Below are 12105 nucleotides of genomic sequence, written 5' to 3' on the forward strand. Positions count from 1 at the left end.
AGCTTGTCACTGTCAAAATCACTAAGGTCACATTTTTTCCCCATTCTGTTTGTTTGATGTGGGCATTAGCTGAAGATTCTGGCCTGTATCTACACAGTTTTATGCATTTTGCTAGTGCCACATAATTTGCTAATTGCATGGATAAGCAAGTTTACAGGCATTCCTAATAATTTTCTCAGTGAGTGTATCAGCAATCATTGCATTGGTGTATTTTATTCTTAAAATCAAAAAAATGTTAGCCCATTTTCAACACCATATCTTCCAATAAATTGATATGAACAGTTGAAACATGAATACAAAATGGCCTTTTCTTCATATGAGAAATGTGCACTACAGAAAGATGGACTTGGACAGCAATTTTTCAATAAATATTTGCCTTTATTTGCCACACTATGTAATTATGAACATCAAAGTACTCTCAGGAACAAATGATCAGCGTTCTTCCAAAAGTGTTGTGTGGATGATTCTTATTTACAGCTACACGTCCCTAATGCGAGTGTGATTACAGAAGCAGGTCTATTCCATAATTACAAAGTGCAATACATGGATTCTGTTAACCATTCACTAACAGTACAAAAGATAACAATGCACAATTGTGAGTAGGTTCCCCATCAGCGCAGAGAAAGCTCCCGACTCATTCCTGATACTGCTGAGGTGGCCTTTGTCTTCTGTCACCCTGAACCAGCAAATAATGGATCCAAGATATGGATAGATGGAACCCAACAAATTTGTTTCTCATCTCTGCTGTTCCATCACCTGCATCAAATTGAAGATTTAAGGCTGATTTTCTTAACAGTTTTTTGACATTTTCTTTTTGGAGGGCATGTTCATTTGTTAAGAAATCATTCCTAAATTGTCTCTCTTTCTCATTTGGCACAGCAGTACCACTCAGGTCCAATACTGCAGTAACATTTTACTTTTTTAAATTCAGATTTTTGGTCAAGACTGCTGCTGGTAAGGCATGGTGATTGTCATTGTTGTGTTTAGAGGAGCAGTGGCAGGTCCACATGCCATTTCACAGTCGTTTTGTCTTACGTTGTCATCATTCATGTGTGAAACCTCAGTTGAACCGACTTCAAAGCCAGGGACCGTATTAGCCACGTGCACAACATGAACTTTATTTCGTGCCTTTTTGCTGAGGATACAGCTGAATACCTTTTTGAACCCTTTGCGAAAATGTTTGGACACCAAGGCGTAAACAATTGGGTTTAGGCAAGAGTTGGCATATGCCATGCAGTGGGACAGCAGCCGGAAAGCATAGGTTGTCTGGTTGAAAGGGAAGTCCCCGTAAAGATAGCAAAGGATCACCACATGATATGGTAGCCAGCAGATGCAGAAAAGCACTGTTACTATTATGATCATCTTGGTGACTTTCCTCTTTGCCTTCTTGGATTCTGACATGCCATCTAATGGGTCCACAGCTGTCCAAAGGTACTTGATAGTTCTGGTATAAGACAGGCTCACTATCAAGACAGGAATGACATAGCCGAACACAAAAGTACAAGTGTCCAAGACTTTCCGTTTCCATTCTTCCCATCCAGGCACACAAACATTCCCAGTGGTAAAATCTATCAAGTCGTAATAGCTTAGGTAGGGCCCAGCAAACACCAGTGACATCCCCCAAATAACAGCCATGGTTGCCACTGCATTGCATGGCGTCCTCAACTCTCGAGATCTCAGTGGATACCGTATGGCCAGGTACCTAAAAGACAAGAGAGAAAAAGAGAAAGAGAGAGAGAGAACAATTTAATGTTTAAGAAAAATCAAAGTCTATGAGTCCCTGAACAGACTCTACTACTGCTTCTTATTTGTGTATTGCTTCATTCACTCTCATGGGTTTTTATTTTATAGTATATTCTGTGCCTGGACCTATTTGATCTTCCAAGATTAATTTTGTGAGTGACTTGTGGTGTTTATGCTATAAGATGTGAGAGATTAAGTGAAACTGATACAAGCTACCATCTTTCTTCATCTTTGATTAATATAGCCCAAACAAGATGCTCATGGGTATGCCATTAGGCTGTTTTTGGGATTTAAGTTGTTCAAGGCAACTCTTGGGTAACAAGGACAGATGGGATGTGAATGCCTGCATTACATATTAGTGGCATTTTATCTAACAGACAAACTTCATAACTGTTTACTAAGGGCTTTGTAATTTAATACCATATTTACAACAACAACAACATTTATTTCTATAGCACATTTTCATGCAAGGCATGTAGCTCCTTCAGGGACATTAGAAGGACTAAGCTCAGTTGCTGATGCTGTCATTGCTGCTTTTCATTTCTGTTTTCATAGCAGCTGCTTTTCCAATATGGGCCACTCGTATCTGGGCTTCTGGTGAGAGAAAACTGTTTTTATTGGGTCTGATAGCACTGTCAATCAACTTACATCTACTATATGTAAATTAGAAAGGAGGTTCCAGATAAACAAAAAAAGGGCAAGAGCTAAGAGGCCGGCCATCATGCAAACAGGTGAAACTGCAGTTTATTTTCTTGACTTAGTTGTAGGAGTCCCAGGTATATAACAGGCATTAAACCTGAAATCAGCACTAGTGTAGCAAAAATTCACTCACTCAGTAATTCACCCACCCACATCAATGGCTCAATGGGCTCACACAGTCCACACGGATTGTACATCCACTCAAGTAACTCACTCACACATTCAGTTGTTCATTCACCCATTCAACTGACTGATTACCTCAATTACTTTCTAATTTACTAACTTATTCTCCCACTCAACTGATTCAGCCAAATCACGGATACACTTGAATGAGAGCCTTTCTCACAAACTTCAACATTCACTGGCACATTCAACGACTCAAAGGAGCCATTCACTAAGCTGGCTGATGGACTGACTCACTCGCTCACCTATCTCATGCAGTCACTCTCTCAGTTCATACATTTATTCCAATTACTAACTGACTTGGTGACTCATGATTTCTCACCAGCTAGGGTGATGCTCCCTCCCTACCTCTTTCTCTCTTTTTTTGTTGTCTTCCCTGAGAGGGCAGAGGTGGGATGCAAATATGGGCCACTATAATCAGAACCACCAGTTCTGCTGAGCTACAGAAGATCTCCATCAACCAGTGGTAGGTTTGGTTGCTTAGCTTGTGACATGGCTTTCCCATTCAGCAGCTCTTTCACTCAGCTTAGCTGCACACACTTGTTATGTTTTGGCCAGGGTAAAATTGTTATGTTCATTTGTCATTTGGTCAAGATGTTTAATGCATTATTGTTTTTGCTATGTTTAAAATATTTATATACCATTTCTTTAAATGCTTTATGTTTCATGTATTTTGTGGGTAGTTCCCCAAGAGGTGGGGTCACCTGTCAATTACAATTGAGGGACCTCCTCTTGGCCCTATAAAGGCTAATTGATTTTGTCATCCCTATGTGGTACATTGTGCATGTGTGGGTGAGTTTCTCACTCTTTTACTACTGCTCTTCTTTGTTTTTGCTCTGTTTAAGGATTTTGACTTGTGATTTACTGTGGAGTGCCTTTTTTTAGGCAACTCTTTTTTGTTACTCTTTTGGGCATTTTTCTATTCTTTTTTTAAGTTTTTGTTTATAAATATTCATTTTATAAAGATTCCTTGTACAAGTTATCACTGCTTCAGCTGGACTTGCACAGTTTCTCCCTAGTGAGACATTTTCCAGATATTTGCTTCTATTTCTTTTCTTTAACCTCCTTAGCATTACACCCGAGTGTCAATCAGGCTGTGAAAATGGTGTTAAAAGCGTTAGTCCTGAGTATCACTCGGGCAACTGTATAGACGCGTCTCGTGTAACCATTAGACCTAAAAATTACTCGTCCTGTAAAAGTGTTAACTGCGTTAGTCCCAAGCATTACTCAGGCAACAGTATAGATGTGTCTTACATAAGCGTCAGGCCCGAGCATTACCCAAGCAACGGTGACGATGTGTGTTCTCCTAGCCTCATAATGGCGTCTCATAAGAAATGTTTTTCAGCAGGCAAGGTGTTGCGCCTTCTTGACAGTGATACGAGCAGTGATGTTGAGGAGCTTCTCATCAGCAGTGATGATGAGGTGAATCTGTGTTCAGGCAGCAAAATTGATACAGACAGTGAAACTGAAAATGATTGTGATGAACCCGAAAATGACGCTCACATTTGAGTTTCTGTTGACCCTGCTTCAAATAAACCTGCATCACCTTATTTTGATTTTGTGGGACACCCAGGAATAAAAGTGAATGTTGACAGCCAAGATTCACTTACTTGATGACGTGATCGAAAGAATTGTTGAGATGAACCATTATGCTGAACAGTGTTGGGTAAATGACCGCACACCTAAGCAGTTTTCCTGTTCAAAGACACTTGTATACCACACCAAAGACGTATTTTGATAGTATATACAGTATTGGCGTCATCATCATTATTGATATTATTCATTCATATTATTATTATTATTTGAATCATTATTATACTTTTACATTTCTGAATTTGTACTTTTAGAGTTTCACACATTTAATACAATAGTAGCAAGATGAGATTTAATTTAAAGATAATTTTTCAATGCTTTTTGAGAAAAAATGTAACACTAAGGAAGTTAACTTTAATGCTTGCATCCAATTTGGGGTCAATTGGGCCTTAAGCCTCCCAAATTTCCTGGTTAGGGTAGACTTGGATGAGATAAGTTTAGTGAGATCTTTAGAAACTTCACCCGTTAGCTCTTTTGTGGAGCAAGCATCATAACAACATTATGGGTTATACTCATTCATTTGCTCCTTTGATTAAATGACTCATCTATTGACTGTTTGACTAATTGAGTTACTAACTCTCACACTCATGCTCTCATTTGTTCACTCACATTGTATGTTATCAGTCTCAGTTTTTTACCTCTTTTATTCCATTTCCACTACTGTTTTGTGAATTGGCATCGATCCTACTATTATTGATATTTTTCATTGTTTATTTCATGATTTCTATGGTTTGATTTGGATTATCGTGGCCGCTGTTTTTTGGAGTTTTAACTTTATCAAAGCCATGTTGTTTGAACAATGATGTTTGGCTCCTATCAGGGAATTATGTGATGTGTGATATCTTCATATCACCAATATTTATGATGGTGGCATGGTATTGCAAGCGTTGAAATTTTCAGATAAGTTACAAATCATTGTAGGATTTAGGAACTTGCAGATTTTTTGACACTCATTTTATGATTTATGCATTGGGTTTGGTATATTAGTGTATTTTGTGCTTCTGGATTTTTGACATTAGCATGTTTTAGACTGCGTTTTCTTCTCTCATGACCTGTTCGGTTTTTAAAATTTTTTTCCCTGCATTTTGTCAATAGTGACAGTACATTGAGTCGGTGCCAAGTCAACAAATGACCTGAATGCATGTCTTTGTGGAAATAAATTGAATATCTAAATTGAAATAAAACATAAGCTTAGTGTTTAAAAATGTCATAATCAAAGCTACAGATACACTTTAGACAATAAGTGCTTTAATGCAAAAACAAGACTGCTGAGCTTCCAGGGATTTAGTAAAGAAAACACAAAATATCCATCCATCAGTTCATCCATCATTTCTCTTAAATAATGTTTTTAAAATCTGGTTGCAGAGAGTGAGAGGTTATCCAGAAAGCATGCAAGAGGCATCCCTGGATGGAACTCCAGTTGAAAACAACTGAAAAAGCTATTACTTGTAGAGTTAATTATGAAATTACTTCATAAAAGAGAAACATCTAGTGACTAGGAAGTTATAAATGTGACTCCAGCCCACAAGTAGCAAGAGCATCTGGATCCTAATAGTTGTAGACCTTGGTGAGAGAAAGGGAGTAAAGAGGGCTGTGTACAGCAATTCAAAGTACAAAGCTGAATTTAGTGGAAACTGGATTTTAGTTTAGTTTAAGGTATGTGTCATTTTATGGGCCCATGGTTAAGAAATGTTGGTGGAGACAACTGATACATCTTTAAAAAGTTATTTTATGTTCTGACAGTATTGACTTACTTAAGCAAGAACAGTACAAAAACCATCCTTTATCATTTTTGAAGCTTTATGTGACAGCTGATGTTCCTCTGATTTTTACAATGTTTTGCAGGGTATCTTATCTCATTGAAGGACTATGAGCATGGGAAAGGTGGTATATAAATAAAATGTATTATTATTATTATTATTATTATGTACTCTGGAGTACTCTACATTGAACAGTATAGTATGTCCTACACTGATAGGATAAAACAATTGCCTTCTTAACCACTGAACAGAAAAAGTGAGGAAATGAGGACTAAAGCTGGGTCATCAAATTCTAAAAGACATCTAAAGAAAGTATTAAAACTGAATGAATTATTTCTTCCAAACAGCAAATTGCATGTTCAAGGACATTATTGAATTTTAATCCAAAGTCATGCTTTGTTGTCTACATCTTGCTTAAAGCGGCTAGGTAAAAGCAATTGCTCATACTGCCTGAGTCTGCTGGAGTTGATTTGTTTTAGATATTCAAGTGCTTGCCGGTGGGATCAACATTAAATGTCCTTTTTCTCTAGTTGAGGGCAGTAATCAATTTGGAATCAAGCATTCTAAAAAACAGTGTTTGTTACAGTATAATCAACTTTAGTGTAATGTGATTAAACTTTAAACTAACACTGTATGATTCAAAATTTGGCCTGTCTTTTTTAGGTGTGGTTGCACTTAAAGTGAGAAGCACCAACTATGGTTGCCATGTTTGTCTGTTCATGTGCATGAGAAGGCTTGGCATCCAATAGACCAGTTTTGCTGGTACTGAACACAAAATTCGACAAGGTAGTTTACCAAGAAAGTTGAGTTTTGTATGAGATATCTTATATGCAGCATGCTGAACACAGTTTTGAATTTATAAAATCTGAAAAGCATTGGTGAATTTGTGAACTCATCAGTCCTACAACAGAGAAAAAGTCTATGTGATTTCTATTACAAATTAGCTAACTGGTTCAAATTTACCAAATGAGAGGTCACTTCAACTTGTATAATTTGTATATTTTCCTCTTTTAGTCATCCAACAGCTGCTCCTGATGGCAGGAATGAATTCCCACTCCAAGTTAGCCAAACGCCAGGAGAAGCACCTTATCTTTATCTTTTCTTAATTTGGTTGGTGGCTTTGCACAAGACAATTTATAACACCTAAGATACGCTAGTTTACGTTGTTGTGTTTTTGCAATTGAAGCACAGGCAGACGAAGTGACTTGCTCATGGTCATACAGTGTCAGTTTCATTACACAACATCGGTTTGAAGTACAAAGTCTTAACCACTACGCCACACTGTCTCCACAAGCTGCACCTCTGCTACATCCACTAACTTCTCCTCTTACTTGAAGTTAGTGAAGCATAAGAATATAAATGTAAGGAGAAAGGATTTGTGTAAGAGTCGCTCTGTAAGCATACAGTGAACTAATACATGCTCAGTAATTACAGTACATTGCACTAAAACAACCACATGGCTGCATTATCTGCAAATTATAATGATTCAATATTTATCTGACACTGTCATTTATCAGTAAAGATTCACCACAGTCTAAAGCAGGCAACAATTTTAACTTGAATCTTTAATAGAGATTTTAAGTCCCCATTGGATACTTCTTTCAAAAATGCTACATTTATGAAGTTTGAAATCCAATTAGCCACAGATCCCACACATCCAACAACTTATAACAGCACATCAATCAAGGCCATTTTTACATCACTTGAACTGGAATCTGCTGTGTATGAACTTAAAGATCAACACCATTTTCAGCTACATGATATTATAAAGAACAAACAACAGCAATTTAAATAGTCTAGTAATAAATGCAATTGCATTCCGTGGTCATGATTATTTTTGAAAATTACCTATTGTTGCAATTTTTTTTTAAAAACAAAAACGTGATAGCTGATTTTTTGATTAAGTAACTAAAAGAATATAACATGCTCTAACTTTTGAATTAGTTAGCCAAATCCCTGAACATACCTGAACGTTACAAATACTACGTGTACATTTTCTGTCTTGTTATTAGTTAGGAACTCAGTGGTTTTAGTTGGTATAGTTGGACTTTGGAAAATCTTTGGAATATTTTTTATTTGTAATGTGCGTTAAAAAGAACTTTGTGTTAGAAGTAGTCACTCTTTTCCTCACTTTATGTCCTCATCCCTATTCTCTACCATTTCTTTGCCTCATTTTCGTACTTTATAAGTCTTGTGTTTTATCTTTTTTGACTATATTCTTGCCTGTTTATTATGTTATGATTCACATTCAATCTGTTCACCAGCCATCATCACTGTTATCTTTAATAGACATCTGAGTATATTTTTAGGTTTTTTTTTCAGTTATTTATAGTATTTGTTTTCTGTGGTTGTAGTATATTGACCATTTCCGAGGAGATTAAACATTTATTTATTGCCAGTTTGTTATTATTCTCATTGCAGTTTTGTACATTTTTTTCTTTTTTTATTGTAATTAATTTTTTCTCTATTGTGTAAGTCTGTTTTTAGTGCTGTTTACAAGCTTATTGATGCAGGCATATGCTCATATTTTACCACATATATTCATTTAAAGCATAAACCAGAAAGCACATTTTGTAGCCAAGAGTCAAAGGAACCTAGTTCAAACCAGTGTATCATATAAATGTCATGAGTAGCTTTTTTAAAATGGTTAATGGTTGCAGTCAAATTGGTCATGAGTTACATGTAATTAGATTGACCAAACATTTTTTTTTGCAAATTTTCTTTTTTTTTCTTTAGACTGTGGGTAAAAATAGATCAAAACTAAGGCGGATATGCAAATGTTACCTCCTCAGGAAAGTATAAAAATAAGATAAAAGCACGGTGAGATGTGCCTTACTTGGAACTGGCAACAAATATGCTACAACATCTGTTCCATTTTCCCAGCATTTCTTTAATGCTATACTTGTAGCCTTTTCTGATAACATAATGACAATATACTGTTGTCATATCTCAACCTGTTCATGTTTGATTCTTTTATTTGTTGATTACTTAAATCATTCTTTATTTCTGGTTTTGTCCATGATTATCAATTTGCCTTTGCAACTGTGGGTGTCCTGTAAGAGGCAATGCCACTTGCCAATTACCACCACAAACTGCCCTCTGCACTATAAACATAGAGGGTCTTTCACAGTTCTTGGGAGTTTATTGTGAATATGCCCTGGGGTGGTGAGTTCTAGCTCCTTTTCTGTACTGTCCATTTTTTGACAATGCCTTGGATTTCTGTTTTAGGAATTAATTGTTCGCCTGGCATTGCCCTTGTTGGCAACGCTTTTATTTGCCTAGTGTGCTCATAGGATCTTCATGTATGTACAGAGCTTTTGGTGAAATAAACCTTTTAATTTTATAAACATTTGGTGCTTGCTCTTATTAGTCCCAGTGTGTGATCACATCAAAGTGTTTTTATATATTTACTTATCTACCCATTTATGTATTCATAGAGTTTCTATATAAAGCCAAATTTCCCCTAGGGGCAAATAAAGTCTATCTATCTATCTATCTATCTATCTATCTATCTATCTATCTATCTATCTATCTATCTATCTATCTATCTATCTATCTATCTATCTATCTATCTATCTATCTACTTCTACCACTTTCTTTTATGTGGAATTGCTCCCTGGAATATTGTTTTTTGTATCAGTATACTGCTGCTGGATTATGTGAATTTCCCCTTTGGATTAATAAAGTATCTATCTATCTATCTATCTATCTATCTATCTATCTATCTATCTATCTATCTATCTATCTATCTATCTATCTATCTATCTATCTATCTAATCCATTGCTAGCCAGGTGATATCCCCCACTTGTGGACATTATTGGAAGTGTTTTGGAACTCTGTAGCGCTTGTGACTCCCAGTTGATAACTGCAGATTGAGTGCCATTCATTATGTGCGCATTAAATACCAAGATGCCTGCACACTCTGTTAAACAAATTTCCATTCTCAATCTTCATCATCAAAAGATCATTAAATTGAAAGTGGATAAAAATAAGAAAGTAGGGCTCTCCGTAAATCATAATTGTTTAGCAAAGAGTGTAATATTTTTTTTTAATCTATTATGTGGTCTACACATTTTCCTTGGGAGTTATGGGGTACCATAGCCAGTAATTAGAGGTTGTTCTACTCTGAGCTGGTGCATGTGAGTATAATATGCCTTGTAATAGTACTAATAATACTGATGGGAAAAGCAGACTGAGAAAAGTGGATGGATTTAAGTCTTCATGGGTTGATAAAAGAAGACTGCACATGGATAGTGGTCTCATAACAACCAAAGAGAAATAACTTTTCTTTCCTGGCAGCCAAGGTATTCAAGACTGGATGATTTCCTGAAGGTTTTTTTTACTAATTAATACTTTTTGTAGCAGCAGGTGTTGCAAATCAGCAGGAATGTGACTAGGCACATTTGTCTAAATTTGTGAAGTTGGCCAAGATGATGCCACGAATATTCCAGAATTAACAACCAGGCTGTATTCATTGGGGAATACATGCCAATAATGTGAGCAGAGTCATCCACATCTATTACAGAATAAATGAGGATAAAAGAAAACTGCAGAACAGAACACTCATGGCTCTTATATACTGTTTTTTAGCCCGATTGGTCACCTATGGAGGGACATGCACACAGAGTTTTTTACGTGAATACTCTTATTTCATGCATTGCCCGGCATTATAGTCCACCACTAGGTCACACTGCCTGGACAGGGGCAGAGTGGTGGCTCTGAGGCGAAGGATCTGCGCTGGTATCCCAAAGGTTGCTGGTTCGAGTCCCTGTCACTGCCAAAAGAGATCCTACTCGGCTGGGCCCTTGAGCAAGGCCCGTAACCTTCAATTGCTCCAGGGGGGCTGTACAATGGCTGACCCTACACTCTGGCCCCAAGGGGTATGCAAAAACTGACAAATTCCTAATATGAGAAATTGTATAAGGCGAAATAAAGAACAAAAAAAAAAGAATAACCTTACTGTCATTAAGTTCAGTGATATCTAAACAGTAAATGTCAAATTTATTGTCTGGCTTTACATTTACATCCTGAATGCCATTTATTAACATTGGTCCTTCATAACTTCAGAATTCAAAATCTTTGTGGAGTCTGTTCTTTCAACGTTGGCCTGGGTATTTCACAGAACACTCCGGATTTCCTCTGATATTCTAATGTCGTTTGTTAGATTAAATGGTGACTCTAAACTAACCAATGTAGGTGTGTGTAAGGCTAACCTAATGCTGTCTGTCCAGGGTTGGTTCCTACCTTGTGCTTTATGATGCTGAGATAGGCATCGGCCATCTGCAAACTTGCACTGGATAAGAAACTTATATGAATATTTATGTATTTAACTTGACATTTTTGTTCTTAGTGTTGCAACCATTTTTATATATAGTGTATTATTATTTTTATATATAATACACTAGATAGATAGATAGATAGATAGATACTTTATTAATCCCAAGGGGAAATTCACATAATCCAGCAGCAGTATACTGATACAAAGAAACAATATTAAATTAAATAATAATAAAAATGAAAAGAATTAAAATAAAATTAATGTTCGCATTTACTCCCCCGGGTGGAATTGAAGAGTCACATAGTGTGGGGGAGGAACGATCTCCTCAGTCTGTCAGTGGAGCAGGACAGTGACAAAAGTCTGTCACTGAAGCTACTTCTCTGTCTGGAGATGACACTGTTCAGTTCACTACCATGTCTGTTCGTTTGTCTGTCCATGATTTTAAATTACCTGTAGCTTTCAAACCGTTTGACCTGAAATTTGGTACACATATACTGCGTGACATCTACTATCCGCTTTTCAGGGTGATGATTGACATCCAAGGTTATTCCTCATTTTATTATTTTATTTTATTGTAAAATCAACTCTCGGCAGCGGCCTGCAGGGTGGCCGTGTGGCACCCCTTCTTCATATCTTAAATCATTCTCGAGGCAGATTGTAGACTTAAGTGTGAGCTTAAGTGAAAAATTAAGGAAAACGTACTAAGCAATTGAAACACAAACACTGACTTAATCAGTTTTAACATGAAAAGATGCTGATGAAAGAAGAGAAGAAGCAGGCCGCTAGGGTGGAGAAAAGAAGAGCTGCTCAGGAAGCAGCAAGCGAATCAACCTCTGAGCAAATGAATG

The 12105-nt window shown here is 36.7% G+C and overlaps 1 protein-coding gene across 3 annotated transcripts in view; it reads right to left on the reverse strand.

The window, feature by feature from the left end:
* Positions 1-379: 379 nt before the first annotated feature.
* galr2b (galanin receptor 2b) overlaps positions 380-12105 on the reverse strand; it is a 120007-nt gene continuing 108281 nt past the window's right edge. For all 3 annotated transcript variants that reach the window (XM_039775749.1, XM_039775747.1, XM_039775748.1), the window contains exon 3: positions 380-1702. In XM_039775749.1, the coding sequence (XP_039631683.1) occupies positions 940-1702 (763 nt within the window). In that variant the 3' untranslated portion in view covers positions 380-939. The remainder of the gene's footprint in view (positions 1703-12105) is intronic.

Source organism: Polypterus senegalus, chromosome 13 (assembly GCF_016835505.1).
Source record: "Polypterus senegalus isolate Bchr_013 chromosome 13, ASM1683550v1, whole genome shotgun sequence".
Taxonomy (NCBI): Eukaryota; Metazoa; Chordata; class Cladistia; order Polypteriformes; family Polypteridae; genus Polypterus; species Polypterus senegalus.